Source organism: Stylophora pistillata, chromosome 13 (genome assembly GCF_964205215.1).
Source record: "Stylophora pistillata chromosome 13, jaStyPist1.2, whole genome shotgun sequence".
In the NCBI taxonomy this organism is placed as follows: domain Eukaryota; kingdom Metazoa; phylum Cnidaria; class Anthozoa; order Scleractinia; family Pocilloporidae; genus Stylophora; species Stylophora pistillata.
In genome coordinates, this window is record NC_142531.1 from 17533298 (window position 1) to 17561236 (window position 27939).

The 27939-nt window shown below is 39.1% G+C and overlaps 1 protein-coding gene across 2 annotated transcripts; it reads left to right on the forward strand.

Annotated features, from left to right (window-relative positions):
* Positions 1-203: 203 nt before the first annotated feature.
* LOC111345156 (uncharacterized) lies at positions 204-27872 on the forward strand. Of its 2 annotated transcripts, XM_088742587.1 has the most exons (25): positions 204-352; positions 665-727; positions 2561-2696; positions 3002-3066; positions 5818-6229; positions 7753-7801; positions 7940-8088; positions 8508-8621; positions 9740-9802; positions 10872-10924; positions 11348-11414; positions 11977-12062; positions 12249-12335; positions 13602-13686; positions 14397-14487; positions 14789-14876; positions 15605-15659; positions 16968-17069; positions 17570-17631; positions 17856-18001; positions 18200-18256; positions 18633-18775; positions 19604-20756; positions 21766-21960; positions 22630-27872. In XM_088742587.1, exons 1-25 carry the CDS (start codon positions 330-332, stop codon positions 27786-27788), a joined length of 8703 nt encoding a protein of 2900 aa, XP_088598713.1. In that variant the 5' UTR covers positions 204-329; the 3' UTR covers positions 27789-27872. The 2 variants fall into 2 exon arrangements, with proteins under 2 accessions (XP_088598713.1, XP_088598714.1); XM_088742588.1 differs by lacking the exon at positions 665-727 and having other exon boundaries at positions 215-352.
* Positions 27873-27939: the final 67 nt, after the last annotated feature.

A 27939-nucleotide genomic window follows, 5' to 3' on the forward strand; every position in this document is an offset into this window, starting at 1 on the left:
GAACGTCTTCGCGATTTTGTTTAGATCAATAACTGTCTGCAAGTCAAAATTCGTCACGTAAATGAGATGAAAGCAAAATATCCTAATTGACAAAATTTCCCCAATTTGATTTCTGATACGAAGTAAAGAAAAGAACTCTCAAGGACAGCTGAAATCGTGGCGACAGCTGAGAACGAAAGCTGTGACGTCATCACCGTACCAAGCCCTTCGCGATGTTAGTTCTCAAAATGGCGGCTTTGTTTAAGCTGAGTACGAGGGAACCAACGAAAAAACACTTTGAATTTTACGCCATCAACGTCATTTTCAAGATACGCAGTCAACTTTAGATTATGTCTAGGGGTCCACCCCATCGGTGAGTTGCAATATTTCTTTCTATTATTTCGCTTTTGAGAAGTAGTGGTCAGTTACTTCCAAGTGTTTTTTTTACCCTGGTTATTGAACCGCGAATCGGTGGGATGACTGCCACAAGTGCATTTGCAGTGTTGTATTCGAATAAGGAACCTTATAGGCTAGCGTTATAAGTACCATGCTAAGAAAAACTCTTTGATGAACAAGATGTCCCAAGGTTTGAAGGTAATATGTAAGAACTTGATACAAACATAAAGTACCTTTGAGGTAAAATATGTTTGCTGTTGTTCAAATATATTGTGTTGTTGTGTTAAAGATACATTCCTGGTGACGAAAGATCATTCAGAGGATATCCACAAAGATATGGAGAATTTTCCGGGTAACATCCACTGCCATCTTGAAGTAGTGCATGTTGGAATTTAAAAATAAAATTTTCTCCACTCGTTTAAATCGGTTTTTATATATCTGTAGCTGCATCTAAACACCTGCCCATATCCCATCACACAATTTTTTTTTTGGCGTTTGTAATTGAGTTCATTCCTGGGTCCAGGACGACAGATATATCATATTTTTAGTTAGTTTAAACAAATTGAAGCTGATCAAAGAGTGTCATGTTGAATACATTTTCTAGATTATAATTATACCTGTATGTAGGTACTAAAATCTGGTAGACATATATTACATTAACAGTAGAGTAAGCAAAACTGGATCAATATACAGTTCATAATGAAAAGAATAATTTCTTTATGATTGCTTTTGCATTAGTAGCAGAAGTACATTTCTTTATTGTTTTTAAGTTAATGTTACCTGTCTTGAATATTTTATGGGGATGTGAAACATTGATGTTGATAAACTGTACATACAGGGATTTTAGTTGTAATCATCACATCAAGGAAGATATTGATTGACAGACAATGTTGCCAAAGTCCAAATTATCAACATGTACCATCAGCTGGTAATTCTGCAATCCACATCTTGTCAGAGCAATTGTGACTTCATTGCAAAAACTTGGATTAACAAGATTAATCTTGTTCAATATATATATGAAGTTCATATATTGAACTGCAGTATTAGATACATATGATGCATGATCCTCGCAGTAGAGAGCGCTATTTATGCAATAGCGAAAATCAGACCTGAAAAAAATCAGGCCTGTACGGGATTCGAACCACTGACCTCTGTGATACTAGTGCAGCGCTCTACCAATTGAGCTAACAAGCCAACTGGGAACAGGCCGTTAAGTTGATTCGTAATAAACCCGTGATGATAAATCAGATACAATGTATATATGAAGTTCATATATTTTGAACTGCGGTATTAGATACGTATGATGCACGATCCTCGCAGTAGAGAGCACTATTTATGCAATAGCGAAAATCAGATCAACCTGAAAAAAATCAGGCCTGTACGGGATTCGAACCACTGACCTCTGCGATACTAGTGCAGCGCTCTACTCATTCAGCTAACAAGCCAACTGGGAACAGGCCGTTAAGTTGATTCGTAATAAACCCGTAATGATAAATCAGATGCAATGTATATATGAAGTTCATATATTTTGAACTGCGGTATTAGATACATATGATGCACGATCCTGGCAGTAGAGAGCACTATTTATGCAATAGCGAAAATCAGACCTGAAAAAAATCAGGCCTGTACAGGATTCGAACCACTGACCTCTGCGATTCTAGTGCTGCGCTTTACCAATTGAGCTAACAAGCCAACTGGGAACAGGCCGTAAAGTTGATTCGTAATAAACCCATGATGATAAATCAGATGCAATGTGCATATGAAGTTCATATATTTTGAACTGCAGTATTAGATACGTATGATGCACGATCGTATGATGCACGATTCTCTACTGCGAGGATTTTTCCCTTTTGCAAAGTAGAAATATGTTTTTATAATGAACTTGTCTATGGAGTTATATTAAATTTTGGGTTTTCAGTGTTTTAAAAGGTGTTTTTCACCTGTTTGAAATTGAACAAATTTGTTTGCATGTGTATATGAATTGTCAATATTAGGTGAACGAAATGTTTCCTAAATAACCATACATTACAGTTAAATTTATCCTATCTGTTCTGTACTTGTTCCACATATAATGCCTGTATTTCAAGGATTAACTAACTTTTTGGTCCACTTTCTTTGTTCTATATAAAACATAAAATTAAGAAATATCGACTTTACATTTTTTCTTTTAACTTCCTGTTGTAAGGTCATCAAGCTATGGCTACTATGGAGGCCCACCTTACAAAAGACAACGCCGCCTTAGTGATGAGGATGTAGGGCCTCCATCTGGGGCAAATTATGGTCCTGCTACTTACTATGATCCTCCATATGTAAGGCACCAGGTACGAACTTTTTCACTACATCATTCTGCTTCCTAAGTCTTGGTGTTAAACAAAGATAGAATCATGCCCATGATTAGATGAAAATACATCATTCTTTCTTTTATCCTTAACTCCCGAGATCTCTTAATAAGTAATTTTTCTTGCTGTCTGCCATACAATTCTTGTGATGTTAATATAGATGATTTGCTATTGGATTATCACTTTTCTTCTTATTATTTTATTGATATTGTAAGGAGAAATTCTTTGTTGGTCACACGTGGGATAAAAGGATCAATGAAACCACGTTTGAATTGTTTTTCTCTCAGGAGGTTGGACTGGGGGATTACAACGACTTTAGTTCAATTAGTGACAAAGATATTAAGATGGAAAGGTAGGTGTATTGAACTGTTTTGACTTATAAATGGGGCTACAGAAACTATGGTGGCTGCATGGGTGGGGGAGTGTAACAAGATAATTTGGTTTAATATCAACTGAGTAGATGATGTAAATCAGTCACCTCAAAGAATTTCAAAGCAGAAATTTCAAGCCTTAGCCCTTGATCAAATCAAATGATGAAGTGCCAACTCTCAAAACGGCAGCTTTAAAACTCTTTATGATGGTCAATTTGCATTATTTATCAACTAAGGTGATGAAGCCAAATTATTTTGACCCATACTTCTGAATGTATTTTTTAAATTGCCCCTGAGACGAAAATTGACCATTTTATTTTGGCCTAAATTGTTTACACAACGTTGAATTGGGTCAAGTTAAGACTCTTTTTGCCATTAAAAACTCAAAACAAACATTCGATGACCAATTTTTACCGCTTCAAAGTTGTCCAAAAATCGTCCGCCATCACTGAAAACATGTTCCAGCCGAGCCCGCAAAAACGTCATCATGATGTCAAAGGCTCAACAAACTTATGCTTCGCTTTGTCACAACTCTCTTTGTTCACTGCACAGAGAATCACATGTATTACTTTTTTGAGAACTGTTTCGTTGTCAGTCGGGAAATGTCGACTTTTTCAGATGATTAATTGTCCCAGAAATTATCTGAAGCTTCTGTGGATAGTTTTGGGCCAACAAACGATGAATTTTTGCCATGCGAATAAAGATAAACACAGAACGGCACAGACTCCCCATGTGGCTTTTGTGGTCGCATCGCTTTATCGTCTTCGAACTGTATTTTTGCTTGTCATAAGGGATTTTCCTTTTTTGTAAGAAATGATCGGGTGATTAGTAAAAACAGTTTTCAGCAATGGCTAATTGTGTATCCAAAGGCGGATATTGGGAGTTTGTGAAAGCCATTTCTAAGCCATCAATGTGTTTTCCCCGATGCATTTGGTCAATGATCTCATTAACCCTTTCCTACGTGTTTTTTACTATCGGTGCTTTGAGAGGTTTGAAGTGAACTCTGCTGTTGAGTTGCACTTTGGCCTCTTTTGTTTTTTCTGTCTTATTCATGATGTATTGTTGTGTTGCTTCGGTGAGGTTTAAAGCAGAGTTTGTTTCAACTCTTTTAGAGCTGTGACCTCATTGCGTTACAAAGCATTTTTTGGCTTAGATGCAGTCTGCAAGTAGCATTATGACAAATTTCCAAGTAGCTCTGAAGTGTGATAGAAGACTGAACCGGTGGCATTCAGTTTGATATGAAACAGAAGTGGTTCTTTGTTTTGTCCATGAAAGGTGTAATGGAGGCGCATTCGTCTTGCAAATAAATTTCGCAAAAGTTGGCCTGATTTTAAATTCGTTTGTCATGGGCGTTGGGATGAATTTGAGACCCTTTGATAGCACGCTGACTTGGCTGTCAGATGGTTGATAGTTTGACAGGTTTTTAAAGAAATTTTCATTTTCTCAGTTTTTTGGCTGCAAGCCTACATTTTAAAGTGTTTTTACGCTCTGTGTCTTGAGCTGTTTGTTCTGCTTTCGCTGATATTAAAGCCAGCTTATTTTAGAATCAGAGCACACAATTATATTTTTCATCTCTTTTGTATAAAAGTGAGCTCTTTGAGGTCAGAAATCTCAATCCTCAATTCGGCTATTTTATCATTCTTATTTACAATGTTAACCAAGTACTTTCCTTTGTGTAAGGTATTCTGCTAGAGAGTTGTTAACGGTGGAGATTGATCAGCTCATATGTAAAGGTGACAAAATCCATGGAGGTTCGTAGACTTTGCTTTCCGGCGTCGAGATCGCACTGAGGACGGTTTTTCTTCTCCCTTCTCTTCTTGAACAGTAGGCACTGAACCTGACAGAATTTTTTGCCTAGATCCTTCAAAGTACACAGATCTCTCGAAACAGTCCTCCGAGAAGTGTTCGGAGTAGATCACAAATATTTCTGTAGGATTGAAGTTTACTCGGCGAGGTCGCACAAATCACATCCGTTTTTCCTGCTCTGATCTATTTGCAAGGCTCCGATGCAGAGAAATACCTGCAGCATGCTCTGCACGATTACTTCAGCTTTGAATTACGCATCAATGCCCAGTCATTTTTGTTTAGTTTTTGTAAGAATAGAGTAAAGCACTCTGTTATGTTTGCTTGACATTTTTCCAAGCGAGATTTTCGTGTTGAACCTTTGACGTCACTTCCTGTGAGTCCTGCGATCAACTTCCGAACATGATCAAATAATGGTGGAGGCGAAATCGTGAATTTAACGGCCTGAAAAAAGATATTTCTGGTGCTCGGTTTAAACTGAAATTTGGCAGAGTAGTTGAAGGAGTCACACTGAACACGAAAATGGAAAAAAATGCTGTACGAAAATTTTGATCTCAGAGGCACTTTAAGTAATTCATAGATATAGTGATTATGTTATTATTAATAAGGTTATAATAAAATTGAACTAATTTTTGTGATACACAAGTAAATTGTAAGAACTAGCCATGAAAACTGTGATTATTCTATTTTAAGGTAAATTTTGACTCAAATTTTAAGTAGAATTGATACACACTCAAATTTTTTTTATTTATTATTTTATGCCTCAACTATCAGAATTTCACTCCATGTACTTGATGTAAGGGTCAAGATGCCTTCAAAATGTTGTACATGTTGTAGTTTTATTTTGTAATTTCATCTAAATCAATTACAATTATAGGAAAATTGAAGGTACAGTTAATTTTGGATTATCCACTCGTGTTTCATTTCAGAGAGGGAAGTAAAAAAGAATTTGAAAAGTCTGAACTTCAAACCAAAAAATGGCAGACATCTTCAGAAGGCAGTGGGTATTCTACAAGTGCTCCATCATCTCCTCACTCTAGAGTGTCTCCAAAGATCTCGCCACGCCTTTCTCCCCGGGTTGGACCAACCACCCCTCCATGTTCAACATCTCAGCTAACACTAGTCCCAGTTTCTTCTTCTGGACAAGATCAGTCCAAAGCATCATCACCATCATTTTCAGATGAAGCAGCTTCATTTTCGAGGCATCCTTCCCTGCAGGTTGTTTGTACAACATCATCATCACAGTCCTTGAAAATGTATGGAGCTGCCGTGCATGAAAAAATAAGAGATAGCACAGGACAACCAGCCCTGATTTCACCATCTGCAAGTGGCCCACAAAAGGTACTCTATTTACTGATATTACTGATAAGTTATCTTGTTTGTTATCTCAAACAATAACTGATTATTGAACAAGAAGATGGTGTTACTTGTAAGAGCTATGGGTAAAAGTCATAGTTGTCATCATTTTCAGTTCTCATGTAAAAGATTGCTGCAATGCACTGAATGTTTCACTTTGATATTTATGTTCTAAATACTCAACCCTCTCACTCCAAAGATCTCAGTAGCAATTCTCCTTACTGTCTGCCATACAGTTCTTGTAATGTTGGTGTGGAGAATTTAGTATTGGATCAACTGATCATTCCTTGATATTTTTGTATTGTTTTTTATTCTCATCACTTGTCTGCTTGATATTGTATTGATGTCGTAAGGAGAAATTCTATCTTGGTCACTCATGGGAGTTATAGGGTTCACTCTTCTAACCCTGGTTGTCTCCAAAACAGTAGTTAAATTGAATTTGTCAAAGACAAACCCAAATTAACACCTGATTGGGCGCATGTGGAAACTTTCCCTTTTCCAAACTGTCATTGCAGACAAGACAAAGATTGTACTAGCCCAGAGGAGTACTTAACACTTATACTTATAAGCAATGTGAACCAAAACAGACATGATGATCAGCATCAAATTCTTTAATTTCAGATTTTTGGGGTCCCTGTCCTTAAGAATTGTTATTGTTGGTGTTATTAACATTATTATCATATACAATGTGAGTTTTACAATTTTTGTTATAGTATAATATTTTATAATTGTTATTATTATTATTATTATTATTATTATTATTAAACTTATTGGTACTGATGAGCATGGACGAAGGTGCCGTAGCACTGTGGCAGTCGTGCTGACTGCCCACAGCAGGAAGGTTACCATGGCAACACAACCTCGGTCCACCCCCCTGGCACCAGTCACACTGTCAAGTCAGTGGAATTGTTTTTATACATACCCGCTCTTGACCCACCATAGAGGAGGGAGGGTGGGAGCACAAGAGGCAGCTCACCCGCAATGATCTCAAAACATACTGAAAACCTTGTGAGCCTGCAATTGCAAAGGGGGTGCCCTGCAGCATGTCCTCTGCTGACCATTGTGCCTCTATTTTAACCTTGCCTAAATTTCATGTAGCCTCATGTATTATTATTATTTTTATTATCATTTGATAATAGTAATAAGTATAATTTCAGAGCTGAGCAAAGAGTTTCCAGCAATCTGATTGGTCGAGCGGTTCCTTATATGATGCTATATAAACCACTCCACGCAGTTTATATAAAATGTTAAAATAAAATGTTAATAAATGTTACTAAAATGTTATGATTTTAGAAATTTCTCTGTTGTTCAGCTGTGAAATTATACTAAAACAATTATTCGCCTCGGGTTTGGTGAATATTGTCGAATAATCCCCTCAACTTCGTCTTGGGGATTATTCTACGATATTCACCTCACCTTGGGCAAATAATTATTAAATGTATATAATTATTACTTAAATGTGATATAGACATAACCTTGTAATGGAATGGATTTGTTACATTTAACAGGATTTTTACCTTGGCCCAACTATTGAAGCAGTATCTCCATCAGCTCCAGGTATCCATGTATTAGCTTCTCGTCTTTTTTGCCTTTCTTTTGCATGTGATCCCATATGGCACACAATATGGAGTTGACTCACTCAACATGTGTTCATTGCATAGAGTACATATTACTAACTGAGAAATATTTTGGTAGGTTCTGAAGGCCAAAGTGAAGAAAAAAAGGCAATGACAGAAGATACCTCTGATCTGATGTCTAAAGATGAGCTTCTTCGGGGGATGGAGAAGGTGGATAGTGAAATCACACAGGTGGAACAACAGATCAATAACCTCAAGAAAAAACAGGTTAGACTTGGTGAAGTAGGTTTGGAAAGAATTTGTTGGGTCTGTTGCCAGTATGTCGAATTATCATTTGTGTGCTGTAGATGTACTTGTTGGATCTTGCTTTCAACTGGTGTGACCTTTGTCTCTGCTATTTGTCCCCTTTTTAGTGGGCTAGATATGTTCAATATGTTTGCATTGGTTTTTTTTTTTTTTTTAGGTTTTTTTTTGCTTGATTTCACCTTGGAATCAACATTAAGGTTCATGAGAGTAAAGGAAATGATCATGAACTACATTTTGTATAGAAGCTCTTGATTGATAAACAGATTCTCTTTGTAAACACCATGAGAACTGAAAAGGGAATAGTATGGAAAGTTTGCATACTCACGGTAAGGTGCAAAAGGGTTCATTACTTAATATGAATTGATTAAATATGATTTTAGAAACAGCTTGAAGAAGAGGCTTCAAAACAGCCCAGTGAGCCACCAGAGGAAGAACTGCCACCACCAAAACCTAAACCCAAAAGTATCATTCAGAAGATTTATGAGGAAAACAAGGTATCTCATGATCAAACTTCAAAGGTTTTCCTTTTAATTTATTATTTTATTGCCTGCTCCATTACACAAGTCCAACCTGATTTATAAGGAACTTTAAGGAACCAGAATATTAATAGTTTGGGTACTTTAATTTGTCTATTACCAGGAATGATGAAATTGTGGTAGAATGTGAGAATGGCATCAACATGTCACAAGAACGTCATTGACACAATATATTACCCCTGATGTGCCACTGTTTTTGTCTTCACCTCATTTTGAGGTCATCTGTGATTTACTATGGAACATAGGCCTGACAACATTTATCAGGGCCCCTCTTGATAACAGTCGTATAGCTGAAGGAGCCATCCTGGCTAAATAAAGTTTTTCTTTACTTTTACCCAACATGGAATCTACATGTATAAGTCAAATTCTGGTAGTAATGCTATAACTGCTAATACTTAGAAATAGTCAACAAGTGAATGTGTGAATTAAAACTTGAATAGGAGAATTTTACATTCCTCCCAGATAATAGTTTGGCATTCCTACCAAGTGAGCTATGAGACCATAGGTTGTGAACAAGGAAAATTTTAGAAGATTCTTTGTTCTCATAAAATATTATTATTTCCGGTAATAATATTTGATATTTGACTTGTGAATGATATACAAGAAACACATTGATCCTTGCAGCCAAACGGCAATTAAAGAAATTGCAGAAAAAGAAATTAACCAAAACATTTTAACATACTGTATCTTATCTATGAATGAAAAAGCGGACAGCAAATTGATTTTACAAGCATATCACAAACCATTGAATGGCAAGAATAGAATAGCTCCATGTGTGTGTAATATTGTGAGTGTCATCACTCAGCTGCGATTTGATCATGTACAGGGGTAGTCCAAACATTTCGGCAAGAGTACTTCTGAGAAGGATTGTTGTTGGTAGTAATGACAGACAACTGACATTCATAGTGGAAGTCAATTCTGCTGATGACTTCTTCCATGGTTATCAAAAACAGTAATCCTTCTCAAGACTGTACTCTTTCCTGAATGATCAGGCTACACCATCAAACATCACTCCTGGAATCCAAACATTAACTATACTCAGGATGTTTGAAGTGTCGTGATCATCTTGTTTACAGAAAAAGGCTGAAACAGCTGAAGCAAGACTGGTGAAGCTAAGTCTGCCACTTCCAGGAGGAAAGGTTTGCAGAGTAATCATTTGAATATTAGGTTGCCACTTTCCATAGCTAACCCTTAAACTCCCAAGATCTGATTGTTAATTCTCCTTTCTAACTGCTAGACATTTCCTTGTAAACTAGTTACAAGAATTTGGTGTTAGATCAAGATAACGACTTTTACTTGACAGGTTTGAGTATTCTCATTAATTGTTTGCAGATAATGTTTGGATACTACAAGGAGAAGTTACAAATTAATAATAATAATAATAATAATAATAATAAACTGTATTAATGTGTCAAATCAATAGCAGTTTCTCACTAAATAAGGACACCTAAACTAACTAGTCTAATAAATGAAAAATGCATAAAATATGCAATCCTACCTACCCTGTGTAATTAAAATTACCTAGTAAAAGATTAGAAATACAATACTGATAATATAAAATATTAAGATTTACATAAAATACAGTTCTTGCAATTGTCCAAGGAGATCAAACTTTGTATATCTAATGTATGTAAAGCACTTTTAAATTCTTGTAGCGTTCTTAGTGTTCCTGTCTTTCCATCTAACTTAGACCAGATTACTGGACCTAAGTAACTAAGAGAGTGCTTACCATGACGTGTTGTGCTTACTCTGGGAATAATGAAATCATTGTTTCTTAAATTATATCTATTATTATTTATGTCAAACAAGTTCTTAATATTATTTGAACACAGATCGTTTTTAACTTTATACATTAACACGGCTATATCATGCAATCTTCTGTTATACAAGGTTGTTAATTTAGCCCTTTTAAGAAGATTGCTATATGATGATATGCTATCACAGTAAACAGCCCTAAGGCCCGGTTCCTGTACCCTCTCTAATTTTCTAGAATCACTAGCTTTACAACAGTTCCATACAGTGCTACAATAAGTCAAATAAGGCAGGATAGCAGCCTTAAAAAGTTGTAATTTAGCCTCAACTGGGATCAACTTCTGGAAGTTAAAGGGTTAAAGTGCCCCTAAAAAATTTAAACTCATAAACCTTACCTTCAGTTGATGAATTCTTATTTGGTGTGTATCTTTTTTTTTTTTTTTTTTTTTTTTGTAGCCCTTGTACAATCAACCATCAGATCTCCCTTGTTATCATGAGAATCTTAGAAAGTGAGTGATATACAACATAGTTAAAATGCTACTGTTCCTTTGACTAATTCAGATATTGTATGAACCCCCCTTCCTCCTCCCCCCCCCCCCCCCTCTATGGTATTGGACTCATTATGCTGGAGGTACTGTATGGTTAGGTGGACAATTGCCCATTTGTTTCCATGTGATCAGCTCCTAGCATTAAAGGACAAAACTTCCAAGGACCTAAAGTACATGTATGAGGTATCTGTATCATCTGCTTTTTCTGATCTTTCATGGCAAGTGTTTTTTCTATGACTTGTTGACAGCAATTGAAGGTTACAACCATTACAATGATTGAACTTATAAGTCAACAGAGTTTGCATAAGAATGGTGTCAGTGGTAGATTTTAGATATACATAGAAGTCTAGTTATAAATAATAAAAATAATGTTTACTGTTACAGAGCCCCAGCTATTAAAGCTAAATTGGTCAAATATTTCCAGTTACGAAAGCAAGCTAAAGAACTCAAGGTAGAGATGACTCACTCTATTCAATTCCTTGTTTAAATAAGTTTTCAAATTGTAATGTTTCATCTGTTGTGGTTCAGTGTTTTGGTGTTTCCTTAGTTTAAAATTCCTCAACCTGTTTGTTTAATTCTTTTTTTCCTTTGTTCTTACTACTCTCAAATAACGAGGGTAGTGTTTTTATTGTAACTTAAAGTAACTTCTTATATTCAGTTAAAAAGTGAAGGGTGACTTAGGCTGTATTCACGCTTGGTGCCCAAGCATTAGTGCCAGGGTACCGGCACAAAATGGTGTTGTGTTCAGACACTGAGTACCCCATATATCAGTGCCCAGTTCAGTGTACAAGTGGAAAGTCAAGACTCTGTACTCAGGCAAAGGCACAGTGCCCAAATTCTGGCATGGGTACTTGAAAAAAGGTGTGCTCATGTTAGTGCCCATCAAGAATTGTACTTGAGGAACAAGTGTGAATGCAGCTTTAGTTGTGTTATGGTTAAACTGGTAGACTCTGGACCTCTGGAGGTCTAAAACATCAGGAATTTTGTAACAATGAAATTTGTGTCTCTTTCAGAATCGTCAACTCTGTAAAGAATACAAGACTTTGAAGCGAGCATGGCTAAAGAAAATTGAGAGAAATGAAAACAATCCAAGAAGAAAGTGAGTACACAGATCTTCCCTGTCTGTTTATTCTTTACTTGTCAATCAAAGTTCTTCGTTTTATTGAGGAAGCAACAGTGTAGGATTTCATTTCTTATGAACCATAACAACTTACAGCCCAATTGTTTTTATTAATGTCTAATTCAAGATTATTCCACGTGATAATATTGTATCTTTGTGATGAAGGCAAAAGGAGACTAAACTGAGGGAAATTTATGAAAAGGTTTTTCCTGAAATCAGGAAGCAAAGAGAACAGACAGAACGATTTGCTAGGTGAGTTAAACACGAAGGTGCGCTATATAAGGAAGTCTTCCCTGGGAAGACCTAGGCTCATTTGTCACTCACCGTTGACATGTGAGGGTCAAATTTAAATGCTGGTAGATGAACAAAAGGAGCTAATGAGATATCTATTGTTTACTTCCACCAGTATGGTGGCATGAGGTAACGTGCGAACCACCTACTTCGATCTCAAATTTACTGCCACAAATAAAGACAGTTTCCATTGGAGAAAGTAAATACAAATCTAAAAAATTCTTGTATTGTGATGAAGGCATAAAACAATTTTGAGGAATGTGCCCACTGTTCACTGCTTTGGAGTAGCTGTAGCTCAAGCTGACTTGACTCTAAGAATTCTACATCACACGACGGTTGATTGACAAATGGTCCAGTGGGACCTAAGGCTCCTTTTATAGTGTGCCTTTTTTTGATATAATCCTACATCAAAAGTTGATTTAGTTTTGTCTTTTGATGTTTGAAACAACACACTCATTTGTTTTTATAAATTATGATTATCATTGTAATTATCGTCATTGTTATTATTACTTTTATTTCATTGTTTCTACTATTTAAAGCATTAACATTACAGTGTTCTTACCATAACTGATAATGCCAACATAAGAGAGTTACATAATGAGGATTACTTGAAAAAGATCTGGGGAAGATAGTGAACTGTGTTTGTTGCACAAAATGAAGCCACATTAGTCACTTAAGGTTTTCTTTGTTTTGATTGTCTTCTGCCATTTTTTTTTTTTTTTTTTTGTGACTCGATCACTGACATTGTCCCAAAATTACAACCTTTGTAAACCCACTCCATTCAATGTTTTTCTTGAGGGGATCAAAGATGGGCCCATCTTGCCTGCTTGGGCAACCAATCAGAGCTCAGGATTCTCTTTGTATTGCCCATGGGCACTGCTAGTGATATAATAAATGTGCACAATGTGTTAACTCACTCTACTTACCAGTACCTATTCTCAAAAAAATTGCTTCATTTTGAAGTATATGAGGCATATTATATTTTCAAAAAGACAATACAGCAGTAACACGCATGATAATTAATAAAAAAAAAGGTGCATTCAAGGCTTTTATATCCGATCATTTGAATGCATTTACTTTAAAAAATATATAGCTACACAATGCTAATCAGTATTACCCACTAGCTATTCAAAGGCTAACATAAGTTTGCTCAGTTTTTCTGTGATGTGCTAGGTGATTTATTTGCTAAATTAAATGAAATCAATGTATGAAATGTGTTTGTTGCAGAATGGGCTCCAGAAGTAACTGGGGTATTGTGGCCAGAAGTGAAGCTGAATTCAATGAGATTGTTGACAACTTAAATGAGCAAGAGGTAAGGGCAAGGCCAAATGGAAAAGCTCTTTAATCCTTTGAACTCTTGAGATCTGATTGTTAATTCTCCCATATAGCTGTAACACATTTCCTTTTAAATTAGTTACAAAAATTTGGTGTTAGATCAAGATAAAACTTCTACCTGATATGTTTGAATATCAGCATTACTTGCTTGCTTGATAATGTATGGATCTTATATACTTAGGGAGGAGTTACATGTTAATAACTTCTGGGAGTTGAACGGTTAAAGAGTAGCTCAGTATTATGGTTGGCTTAGGGTTGGTTTTTTCTTCAAAAGATGGAGCTCACCATAGAGTCTCCTGTAGCTCAGTGGTTAGAGCATCCGACTAGATCACGGAGGGTCGTGGGTTCAAATCCCATCTGGAAACTCAATTTTCCTCTTATAGCAAAGATAGATGACACCTGAGAAATGGTTGTACCACAGTTTGCTCTTTGATTTTCAAAGCTGTTGTACAAAGAAATGTTATGATTGTTGTTGTTGTTGTTGTTGTTTTATTTCATTTTTATCCTTGGTCGAGATTTGATCTGTGTTTGTTTCTCGTCATTATCATATTCGGCAACAGAGGAAAATAAGAGTTTGACCAATTTCAGTCTGCTTTTAATTAATGGTTTTATGATTGAAATATTCTTTATTTTTGCAGTTAGTTATTTTACTTTTTGTGTGAAAGATGGCTCATTCCTTTTTATTAGGCCAATGAACGTCACATGCGTACGTTAGCTGTTGAACCACCACCATTACTGGACAAAGACGAAAGAAGAGTAAAATTCATCAACAGAAATGGTCAGTGCTGTACCTTGTATAAAGTAGATACATGTACATGACTCTATTTTATGGCAGTCTGTTATCAGGCCTTGGCACTGTCTATCTGCCAATTTCAGTCACAGAGATTGGCTTATTGATAAACCATTTAATAAGTAATAGTAATGAGTGGAGTCCAACTCCATCTGTAATCATACAGTGATTAACAAAATGAAATGACTGCGAAGAGGGAGTATGATTTGTTAATTACGAGATGTTGTATGGTTACAGACAGAAGAGAACTCTCATAAGAGAGTTGACAGACTAATTCCTCCTTCTTTAGGCCTCATAAGGGATCCACTTGCAGCATTGAATGAAAGAAAACACAAGAATATATGGACAGAGAAAGAGAGGAAGATCTTCAAGGACAAGTAAGAGAGCAAGGACTCTGTGAGAACAGTTCTTCTTTTTGTTGGATGGCCAATGAAGAAATACTTTTATTAATTTATCAAATATTACCTCTAAAATATAAAATGTATTTGTGCACGATCCTCACAGTAAAGAGCACTATTTAAGCAATAGTGAAAATCAGACCTGAAAAAATTCAGGCCTGTATGGGATTCAAACCACTGACCTCTGCGATACCAGTGCAGCACTCTACTAATTAAGCTAACAAGCCAACTGGGAGCAGGTCATCAAATTAATTTGACTTAAACCAGTAAGATGATAAATCAAAAGTCAAAGAACATAAAATGTTGTTTAGATAGTAAGGATTTAGATCTTGCAGGTGGTTCTGCCTCAAATTTTTGCTCTTAAAATTAATCTTGATTCGTCATTTTGATTAAGGAGGTTTAGTTATCAAAGTGAAGAATTATAAATTTTCAACTGTCCTAATTAAACCCAGCTGTAGGATCTCTTTATGGTGGCCAATTTGCATTATCAACACAGTTGATAAAAATTATTTTGTGACACCATCCCCCCCTCCCCCCCTGATGCAGCACCACAGTATCTTTGGAGATGTATCCACCCTTAACCCAGAATGCTTGTACCCGTAACGTCATTTGTTTTCACTTTCTCTTGCCTTTAAACCTTCCCGGCACTTTGTACTGGTCTATGCTTATATTATAAAGAATACTTATGTTCAAGGTTTGCTTTTCAGATTTATTCACAATCCCAAGGACTTTGATTTTATTTCTTCATTCTTACCTGGAAAGGTTAGTCAATCATATATCTGTTTAGTAATATGGATAAAATTGACTAAAATGAAACATGCATGATTCCCTGTCACTCTGAGTTTCGTGCTTAGGCACTTGTCAGATAGATTTAATGAAAAGCATTCTTGTAGGCTGATTTATATATACATCTAGATAAGGAAAAAATAGCTGCTGATTACAATAGGTTGTTGATATATAATGGGTGAGAAAAAGAGAAAATTACAATGAGTGTGGATGTATTAATGGACAGTGAGGCAGTAGATGTGAATATGTTGACAAAAGTCTATTGTACGAAAAGATGCGACCTTTGCCTGACCGAAAAACTCATAATTATTAAGCCTAACAGCAACAACTTACTGAATAAAAGATTCGAACTTATATCCAAATGCCGTCATGAAAACAAGACAGTTTCATCTAAACAACATCTGACACTTCCCCGCTACATTGCAATTTTCTCTTTTTCTCACCCATTATATATCAACAACCTATTGTAATCAGTAGCTACTTTTTTTTTTATCTAGATGTATTTATGAATTAGCCTACACGAATGTTTCTCATTAAATCTGTCTGACAAGTGCATAAGCGCGAAACTCAGAGTTACAGGGAATCATGCATGTTTCATTTTAGTCATTTTGATCTGCATTTCGCTTTACACTCATGTGAATTGAGCACTTTCCAACAGCATTTGCTACAATTTCCCTCAGTTATGTTTAGTAATAGAAGTTTTGCACAGCAACCATGTTGGATGGCAGGAACAATGAAAATATTTTGCATAAGAAAGGAAAATTTTTTCCCATGCGTAAAATAATCTATTGTTCCTGCCATCCAACATGGCTGCTGTGCAAAACCTCTATAGAGTATGTATGCTGTGATTTCAATCACCCATCTATATTAGGTGCATATAAAGAACAAAAGTGAAGAAAAAGTAATAATGTCTTTAAGTTTACTGTTCTTATATGCTGTGGCAAATCCAGGCCTGAAAATTGTGTATGGTTGTACAGGATTAAACTTTTTGACTCCTATGAGTGACTAGCATCTAATTTCTCCTTACAATATCACCCCTGAATCAAACATTAAGTTCAGGAGGATAAAGGAAATGATCACCAACTAGAGAAACTTTTGATTGTTATACGAATTCTCCTTGTCAGCTACTTGGGAATTGTACAGAGAATAGTATGGAGAATATGCATACTGATGTCAGGGCGTAAAGGGTTAATTCAGTATTATCGTGGAATAGTGCAAAATGAAATTGAAGTATAACATGAGCTCCCCTCTCTGTTCCTAAGCTTTTTTAATTTCCATTTACAGAGTGTTGGAGACTGTATCCTGTTTTACTATCAGACAAAGAAAAAGGAACATTACAAACAGTTGTCCCGAAGACACAACTTCAAGAAAAGGAGGAGGGATCAAGTATGCAAATTTGTTGTTGTGTGCAGGCTGAATTTATTGAATTGACCCCTTCTGGCTGCTAATGAAAAACCCTAGAAATTCACTTGTTAAGAACAATCTATAATAGAATATGTTTCTTTTACGTTATTGTTAAACACAGGCAAACTTCTGAAAAACTGTTGGGCAGAACCTAAGTTGCAACGTTTCATTTTTTTTTCTTCAATTCCCTCCATCCCTACTTTTCTCCATATCCGCTATGTTGGCGAAATGAGACGTTGTTGTGGTCAATTCTTGGTTTGTTTTAAGCTTTCTGTCTTATGTCAGAGAGGCAAACGAAACACCCTTCATATCGCATTCACCTCGCAGCTTTCTCGTTGTTTTCTCTGATCGTTAACCTGTAACAAGCTAGTTAGTAACTATTGACTGATTTTCATATACTTTACAACAAAATCTTAAGTAGCAAATGTTTTAACTTTTTGTTAGATTTATTCATGAGTTTGAAAGGGGTTTTCACTTCACAGTTTGGAAGTAGTCGTGAGGGCGCTCCTACAAACAAGTCAAGGGGAGGCATTTCAGAAAGCAGGTAGATAATGATGCCAGTTACATTATAGGCAAGTATTTTCCGAGAAGTGTCTTAGACTCTGCTGCACAGACAAACCAGGTTGTAGGCATGCTTACTGTAGATAATTTACAGCTTATCATGGCAGCATTATGGTATGGCTTACGGCAGAATCGTGACCTTTTTGTGAGGGTTGGCTTTCACTGTCTTGGTCCAAAGCAAAGCTGAGGTATTATTTGTCATTTCAGTACTAAAGGTGGATTTGAAGGAGGTGATGACTCGGGGGAAATTACTAATTCGGCAGATGAGAGTGAAGAGGAACACCTTCCGTCCGCAGTGACTACAGCTCCTGTGACCGCGCCCACCCCTTCAGTTAGGTACACAGGGAGACCAGGTATGGTGACTGATTGACTTGTTTCCTTGTCATGACTTTTACAACCAACGCCTTGCTCAAGTAGCTTTTAAACAAACTACAAGGGAGCTGGAATGAACAACAGAAAAGAATGAATAAACATCACAATATGGTCCCTTTGATAAGGAAGGCAGCAGAATCTGAAACTTATTATTACATTTTTATGATTATTGTCTTTAGATCATCCTGTGGAGACATCCCGTTGGAGTGAGAAAGAAATAGCGATTGCCCTTCAAGGTGAGTTTGCCACGAACTTCTGTCACAGGGGTCACGTGAACAAAACTGACCAATCACACTTAAGTAGACAAAAATGATTCCAACTTCAGTAAATTATGCCACTAAATTTTCATATTATGTACAGCATGAACGTAATGTCGGTTCAACTTTTAAAAATTTTCAAGATTTTGAACCAACACTACTTCTCGCTAGAAAAAAGTCTCAGAATGCAATGCCGCAAAAAATTTCTACCTTCAGTCCTTAAAAAAAAGCTTCAAGGGGGTTTAGCAAGGGGTTAGGAGTAGGCTTTCTGTTTGATTTTATGTTGATTTGGTTCTTTTGGGCCGGAAAGCTCTGAGATGTATGAGAAACTAACCAGTTGGTGATTTTTACACAGGTCTGAGAGAGTGCGGTCGCGATTGGGAAGCTATAGCTCGACGGGTTATAACCAAGACTGGTGCTCAGTGTAAGAACTTCTACTTCAATTACAAGAAAAAAATGCACTTGGAAGCACTTGTTGCAGAACATGAGGCTACTAAGGTGATTAGCTAAGCATAGTAAAGAGCAGAGTTTCTCCTCAAACCTATAAGAGTATGTGTTGCGTTCGTAAATATGAGAAAAGACTGATTCTGAAGGACGTACTTTATTTTAGCGGTATAAATCGTGAATACAGAAAATGCTTTCGACCCGGAGATAACATTTCATCGTGTGGTCTAATCGTCGTGGTGAGGGTAGTCCTAAAAAGGACTGTTTACAGAGATGGTGCTAAACGTTTTGATGAATTCATCACTTGACTTTGCCGATGACTTGTGCTAAGATGATCGAAACATCATTCCTCTTTACAGACAGTCGTCCTTCTCAGGACTGCTCTCGCCCTGATAGTCAGACTGCCTGATCAAAAGTATGGACGGTCAAAAATAAATGTCATTAGCCATTCACCAAGTAGAAAAAAAAAACACAAATGATGGAACAGAGAATTAACTCTAATGCGTAAATTAATCCACCTCGACTTTCTCTGTTCGACCTCGTAGCTTAGTCGACAGAGCAACGGTAGATTTGATCCAGAGGTCGTGGGTTCGATTCTCACCGAGGTCATAAGAATTTTTTTCTTTACTTCGTGTGGTACCTTGTTACCCTTTACTAGGGCTAACGCCCAGTGGGTTTTTCATGGGTTTCACTTAGCACTTTAATTGGCGCTTCAGAGTTAATTCTCTGTTCCACCATTTGTGTTTATAGTGCTACGCGGCACAACATTTATAGAAAAAAACACACTCAACTGAAAACGAACAGGATAAATCATAGAGTTCTGTTTACCAGCTGTGGGGTAACTCCTCAAGGAGGGAGTTAACTTTTTTGTTGCTTTCACAGATGCTACGTGTCCAGCAGCCACACCCACATAAACAGCCACAGCCACATCCAAATCCACAGGAACATCACAAAGACAGCCCTAGCACTACTCAAAGGCGGGAATCACACCTTAAACATACCTTAGCCCAACAACCATCAGACGACTACAATTCTCGTTCGTCAGATCCACATAATAAACCAAGCAGTGCTTCTTCCAATAGCAATATTGCTTCCACCAGTGGTAAAGAGTCCACCTCGGTGTTTGTTAGTGCAGTTAACACTGCGGTGGGACCCCTGAAAGAACCTACAACGACCTCTCCAGTAGCGTCGTCCATCTCCAACCTCCAAAGGATAGTCCCTTCTCATTCCCCTCATCTTCCTTTGACAAGCTCAAGCTCCACTCTATTCATGCCCACTCCAGGTGTGATTGCGTCCATTGGTAGAGCCTCGCCTAATGTGGGAACTGGGCAACCACATCAAGTATTTATTCGACACCCAATTCCTGAATATTCGAAGCCCGAGTCCACTCGTTCCTCACGATCACCACAACCAGAAACCATATTTTCTGGAATTGTATATCCGAGACCAGTAGGTCCAAGAGTCTTGCAGTCGGATTTATCGCATTTAAGAGCTCCATATTTGGTTTCAACGCGACCAGGTTACGTTCATCCGGACTCGCATCCCATTCATCACGGATCTGCCACGCCCAAGTCCATCGCGTACAGTACAGACCCTCTACACACTGCTACGTTGCATGCATCGTCATCATCGTCACCTAGCATTACTTATTCAAATAAAGGGGTATTGCACCCTGGTTCATCTCACCCTATAATGGCACACGCTGGTATCTCTCTTACTACCAAGTCACATGTTGGTAGTGTGTATGGACATTCCTCGCACCCATCTGAACCTGGCCAAACTCCAACAAGCTCTATTCTCTTTGCTCCTTCAGTTCCATCCGTAGGTGTGATAAACACCCTCGCACTCAGTCGACCTGCTAGTCATTCCCCTGTACCTGTGGTATCACAAACTTCGTCTGATCAGAGAGAAAAGACTCCAAGTCAAGTACCACATTCCACTGAGCGGTTGACGGCACAGGATTCATCTGTCAAACCATCTTATTCGTATCAAGGGGTGGCACGTTATGAACCATCCACCGCAAGCATATTGCAAGGTAAAACATTTTTGAAAAGTCTGAAGAAGAGGAGCAGTCAAAGGTCGAAAACAAATCTCTGAGTTCCCACTGATGATCCTATAGCCAGGCTATTTGATTTAGTTGGGTAATGCATTCTTAAGACTCATTCTCGTGTATGAATATCCAAACCTTTTAGTGATTTTAGTAACAGGTTTTTAACCATAAACATAGCTTTCTGTATGGGTTAAATGCAGATCGGTGTCTTACAACCCTGGTCATGGGGGATGGAAAATGTTTCTATGCGTGATTTTCACCTTTTCCTACTTCTGTACAATGTTGAAAAAAATTATGTCGCAGACTGAAGTTTGCATTCCATTATTCATCACTGGAAAGGGGAATGGAGGTGCCAAGACTTACTATGTGAGTCTAAGGTTGATATTTAAAAAATCTATTTACTAAGTTTATAATTATTTTCTATATAACATTAAGCATGAATCTTCACCCTTTGCGGATTCAGACACTGTCTCTCCTCGAAAAGTTATCCCCACCATGAATCTCCTGTTAACTAACAATTCTCTTTCTTTTTTTTGTTTTGTTTTTGTTTTGTTGTTGTTTCTTTGCCTTGTAGAAATTTGTCTTATGACCTTTCAGCTGAGGATTGTTGTCCTCCAGAATAGTTTGAGTTCTGCGAATCCATTGCATCTTTAGCAGTTTGGGATGTGTGATAACCCTGTACATCTGAACTCACTCTAGACAACCTGCGCGTTGAGATTTCAAAGAGGAACCTAACCTTTCGAAATTACCGTGAAATGTGCCAAAAATCCAGTGCAGCCATGTTGTGCTCTGAAGTTTGTTAAGTCATAAGAAAGCAGCATGGTTGCTAAATAGTATTAAAAGTGGCAGCGTCCAAGTTGTAGTCGAAGTAAAGTTTCGAAAGGCTGGATAATTCTTCGGAATGTTAAAACGCATTACGCAGAAATTGCTTAAAAAAATTATTGGTATTTGGAGTGTACCTTTCATTCAGCAGTTATTAAAAATTACTTTCTAGATGCTAGCCCGGAAGTGGTCAAGAAGAATCCAAGGATCCCTGAAAGCGTGTCATATACAAGGGATGTGCCTAAACCTGATGTAATTGTCATAGAAGATGATCAAAAAAGGAGGATGGAAGGTTTTCACCAGCTTGACACAGGAGAAGGAAAGCAAGCTTCAAGCATGTTGAGAATGTTGGCATCTGGAGGAAACGGTAAGCTTCACTCTAGAATTTTGTATTTACATTGCCACCTTTTCTTTGCTGTTGATAATTAAATCTACCCAACTCCTTCGAATAATGATCATGCCTCCCTATGAGAAAGGAAAATTTGCCAGCTGGGACCAAAGTTTGTGCCCCTGACAGAAACAGTTCCCCAAGTAGAGGTGTCTTAAGAGCCATCGACTGTAAATATCGAGAATCCGCCGACAGTCGCAAAATTTCCTAATTCATGTTATTTTTCTAAAGGACCCTTTTAATGAACCTTTTTCGAAAATTATATTAAAAGGTTCTATCGCGCTTTTTTTCTCAGAAAAATCGAAAAGTTCAAAATACGCCTAGATGGCCGTTGTCCATCCCCCGTAAAGAAATGAAAGTTGCCGGAGTTGCGTAATTTTTCATTGCTTTACGGGGGGGACAACGGCCATCTAGGAGTATTTTGAACTTTCCGATTTTTCAGAGAAAAAAAAAAGGCGATAGAACTTTTTTATGTAGTTTTCGAAAAAGGTTCATTAAAAGGGTCCTTTAGAAAAAATAAAATGAATTACGAAATTTTGCAATTGTCAGTGGATTCTCGATATTTACAGTGAGTGGCTCTCAAGAGTGAGGCTTTGCTAAAGTTCTAACATTTGATTAAATTCTTTATTCTTCTCATGTTTTCTTTAGGGCCAACATCATCGGGAGATCACATACCACCAGTGACAGAACCTGTGCGACCACAAAGTCTTCCGCTGTCGTCTGGCGACCGCATCATTAGCCACACTGATTTACGATCTAGAAAGAGTGCCACCCCACCGAGCAATTTCGCCATGCGCCCCCAAACCCTAAATCCCCCACCGCCTTTGATACAAGTGCCTTCTTCACGAGACAAAAAGTACATCACAGCACACGATTTGCCACCTGAAACTTCTCGACTCAGGGAAGGTGAGGCCTACCACGATCGTAGTCGTAATGTTGTTCAGGAAACCTCTACTGTCAGAGATGTACCAAGACGCACACACACTCCCGTCGATAATAGAGGAGGTGAAAGGGAAAAGCGATCCGTAATGGTAGAGACTGTTGACTTAACGAGCGAAAGAGAGGTTAGCAGTGCATCACCAGTATGCCCGACTGCAATATCACCAGCCATAGCACAAGGTTCATCATCTGCCCGGGCCCATTTGCAAGCCATGGCAAGGTATGCTTCAGCTGAGACAAGTAGTTTAGAAGTGACTGAAAAGGTGGAAAAGAAGAGAAAAGAAGAAACGTACCTTCCTCCGAGGTATCCTGATGTTAAAGTAAACGATTATGAGCAGAATGAAGCGATACGAAAGTATAAATCGGGTACCATTTGCTTATCAGCATCTCGCGAGTTACCTGTCGGTGGAGAATATTCGAGTCAGGTGTATGGATTGATGCCAATGTCAGCTTCGCATCAGCCTCTGGCCCACAGCCGCCCGCATGCAGCTGGCACCTCGACACCTCCACCGTATGGTTATCCCTTCCACATGGGGCATCCAGTGGGAAGTTTGCCCCATCACCCAGAACAACGTTTTCTGGTTCCAGTTGGGGTACCCGTGCGTGAATTGCTCCCACATAGTGTAAATGGCGAGGATCTACCCAGTCACTTAAAGCTTAGTGGGGCGTTTGCTCATCACTATCCTCAAGGAGCAGCATATTGTCCAGCTAGTTTAAGGACTGTGGTGCCAACATACCCACCAATGTCTGTTTATGGTCATCCATATCCTGTACCCTTAGGTGAGGAAAGACGCGTTGTTCATCATTCACTTGAAGGGCCAGGCAGACGTCACAATGAAATATCAGAGCAAGAATTGGCTAACCCTTTTGTTGTTAAACAGCAGAGGCATATGTATGCCCCTGGAATGGTGGAAAAAGTCGTGTCATCTGGTGAACTACCAAAATTCCCCCTTCCTAGTCGCTCGCCAAAGGAATCTGCACCACGTTCAAATCCACTTTCTCCTGAGATGAAACTAAAGACTCCCGCTCATAGTGAAGAAGCAAAAACTGTTTCGCCACCAACAAGTTCCTACCTATCGAGAATACCTTCAAGGCCAGCTTCTGTTTCTGAGATGCGCAATCGAGCTGCTGTTATTCCAGAGCTAGCAGATACTGAGGGAAGTGTTCAAAAATTTCCTGATCCACAACCAGTTGTGATTATACCTACCAGGGAAGACCCTCACGGGGAGAAAACAGCCACACTTACAGAAGAGGAATTCGTTAAAGAAACAAAGCATCTTTCCAAAGAGGACAAAGCAGGGTCTTCGGTAGAATCTTCACCAATGGCTGCCTTTGCCACTTTAGTTGATGTTGCTGCGGCAGCTAGGAAAGTTGATGTTCCAGCGGGAGAACACTTGCCACAGAAGGAAGCCATTGATGTACGAGTATCGCCTCCTGTAAGGCAAGGAGGGCATTCCATAGCGTCACATATGAGAGTGAAATCACCCCCAAGCCCCTCCAGAACGTCACCTGGAGCTTCCACACCACGATATGGAATTACTACTGGGCTTGTTCCAAAACCTCCACCTCTCATGCCCATCACTGGAATGAGACCTTTGCAAGAGGGAAGTAGTTCTAGCACCACCCCCATCAGCGTGTCAATTACAAGTCATGGAACTGGCTTGGTATCGCGTAGTCCAAGCAAGCTCACATCACCTCCTGATGTGCGATCAACAAGGGCTTCAGTGAGCCCGGATGGCCCTCCACCACTGATACCACACACAGTTATTAGTCCTACTTCAAGTAGTGCATCACAAGGACTGAACTCAAAGGGACCACCTCCCTTGATTAAAGGCTTTGCATCAACAGTTGCTATGGATCTGAGAAGTCCAGAACGTGTCGACAACTCACGAAAGACCGCATCTAATCAAGACAACGTTGTTACTCTTAAGCGACCAGACCAGGAGCCCACTCCGTCTGATAAACCATTTACACGAAGTGTTCAAAATATGGAACCTGACGTTCAGCGAAAGGTTGGTCAACATCTTCAAGAATCTTCCCAAACTTCCTCACATCAGATTAGTGATAACACTGCAAAGAAGCCTTCCTCGTTACCACAGTCAGTTAGGCCGCCCCAAGTAAGAACTATATTTGAAACAACCAATTACCTTGACTCTACTCATGCTGAATTGCAACAACCATCGAGACATCACCTGAATCCTTCCCAACCTCCCTTCGCTGGGATGTACAAAGCAGGGGATTGTCCACCAGTAACGCGACCATCAAATGTAGTGTTAACAGAGATCACCCAAAGAGTAGGCTTTTACGCGGATGAGATGCGAAGATCATGGGCAAGGAAGGATACAGAGAGCGTAGAAAGTGCGCAACCGCCTCTGCAGTCTGATCACTTGTTTTTAAGACAGGACCCAGCAGAAAACGTAGATCAAAGGATAAAACAATCCTGGCGAGCAAAACGTTTTCCGTATCAACAATCACAATCTGTTTCTAGTGATGAAGATCTGGTTCCACTGCAGCGTGGGCTGTGTGCACAAGTACCAATCTCCCATGGGTCTGGTAGCGAGACAGAAGAGGGTGACGAAGGTGACGTGGAGACTGAAGATGAGGTCCCTCCAGTGCATCCACGCATATTGGCACTGACAAGGAGGAGCTCCCAGGGTCATTCGCAGTCGTCCTATTACGAACCTAGTGACAGTGAAACTCTATCCGCTGAGGAGTCAGAGAATCTACCTGAGAGTAGTGATGAGATGCTATCGAGTTCAACAATGAAGCCATGTACTCAATCCATTGATAGCTCCGAGGTTGACAAACCTGCCAATCACGATAGCTTCTTTCATGACAAAAATAGACCTGATACCGACCACTCCTCCAATGATTCACCTCTCTTCAAGCCAAGCTCGTCAGAAGTCTCCTCTGATAACAAAGATGTGGAAATCGATAAAACAGTATCAAACTGTGACGACAGACAGGAAAGTGTTGCTCCTGAGGACGTTGTGACAAGTTCAAAACCTCCCAGTGAGGAGTTGCTCAACGTAAAACGCGATGATTCATCCGCAAATTCCCCAACCACATCGAGTTCACTTGTAGCGGCTACAAAACCTCTCCCAGGCCCAGATCCTAGTGCAGAGAAAGGAGAGATAAATGTCACTTCAGGTAATGAGTTTCATAGAGAATCTGATGTATTTGAACAAGAAAATTGTAAACCCTCACAGAGCTCTCCTTCAACCGCTGTGGAGAATAATTCTCTGGCGGCATTACCTGAACAGACATTAAGCAGCATAAACAGGGACGATGTTGTAGTGGTAGAATCCAGTGAAGACGTCAAAGTGGGTAGCAGTGAAACAGATAGAGCCACAGATTTATCGCAGTTCGAATCGCCCGAGCTAGAAACCTTCCAAGAAATACCAGATAGTTCAGCTAATTTAAGCCCTGATGGAGGTGAGGTCTCGACTCTGGAAAAGAATGGTAATGTTGAAGGTGATAACATCGGAGATGATAGCGTTATCTTGGAGCCAGATGAAAACGCGTCAACCACTGTAAAGCCAGGGTTAACGCAACCAAGTGAAGTAACTTCCATTGTGACCGATATACGGTCTGTATCGCCGTCGCCGCTGGAACCAGGTGAAGATAACTATGTGTGTCCAGGTGCTTCTGAAACAGCAAGTAATAATGTCGTGTCCACTTTATCGGACCAAGAAAACGAAGAATACGAATCGAACGAAACAAGTGAAGCGGACGCATTTGAGAAACCTCCTACGACTGGACATGGATTTCTTGCGGAGCCTGACACCTACAGCTCCCCTTCAGACACCAACCATCCGGAAATCAGCTCGGCAATAGACTGTGTGTCCGATGATAATGAACAGGTTTCTTACTCGACTTTTGTTGGAGCGTTTGTTCCACTACAGGGAGAGGTAGCTTCACCAGATGTCAGATCTGGAGGTTCCACTCAAGTTCCTTCTGATGAGGGTTCAGTCTGTGATGAAGTATCTGCTGACAAAGAAGTGGAGGACACAGAGCAGACATCGTTACCCAAAGAAGAGCCATCAGATGTTTTAAGTCCAAATGAAGAATCTCATCACACGGACGATACACTCTCAGAAGGAGAGATTCCTCCCTCGCAAGAGAGCAGTCAGTCTGAGGACGAACCATTGTCTTCTGAAGACAAACCTTTGAGTAATAAAGCTAGTCCACTCTTCCACGGTGAACCCATGACTACACCTCAGTCTACCAAGCATCCGGAGACAACAACCAAAACGGCTAATCGTGATCAAATTCCATCTCAAAGCAAGGAATCTGAGGACGATGACCAGTTGTCCGAAGGGGAAATACGGGAGTCTGAGGACGAACCAACCACGGAACCTTACGAAGAGTCATCCTCGTCAAATGCAAATCCGGTCTCTAGCTCATTGATAGGCAATGGTGGTGACACTTGTTCAGTTCCAGATAGAGTTTCGTCGAGTCAAGAAGCTACATCACGAACAGAGTGTTACATCAATATGATCCCCATTTCTCCCGCGCCACCCGAATCACCCAGTCACCCATCTAGGGGTGACCGCACCTCACCTCTTCCGCCATGGCCTTTTACCGAGAGTCACCACCCATCCGTAGTTTCTTTAGCCGCTCGTATGACTTTCCCTTATTCTTCCTTATCACTCAATGTGGGTTCTGCATCTAGCAGTGCTCGTTCTTCGCCGGTGCCCCATTCGTTTGCGGTCAATCTGGCCCCAGGCTCAAGCCCCAGCAGCTCGTCCTTGTTGCTCAGGCCACAGGAACCAGCTCCTCTCCTTTCAGATAGTTATGAACCCCTAAGTGATGATGAAGATGAGATGGCTGATACTTCAACCTCGAGAGATGAACAGGATGTATAGATATGTTACGGGGACACTTCATTTTGTACCACAACGAAGCGGCCCAATTTTGATATTTAAAAAGAAATCGTTAGCCTTAAAACACCAAGGGGACTCCAGGGTATGAATTATGTTACTTCGTTATGTTATACCCGGCGTTCCGTCTATAGAT

Excerpts from the sequence above, each read along its gene's own strand:
- LOC111345156 (XM_088742587.1), top strand. The coding sequence starts at position 330 with ATGTCTAGGGGTCCACCCCATCG. Across the intron at positions 2,697-3,001 it reads CTCCATATGTAAGGCACCAG|GAGGTTGGACTGGGGGATTA; the intron begins GTACGAACTTTT and ends TTTTTCTCTCAG. Across the intron at positions 15,660-16,967 it reads CTTCATTCTTACCTGGAAAG|AGTGTTGGAGACTGTATCCT; the intron begins GTTAGTCAATCA and ends TTCCATTTACAG.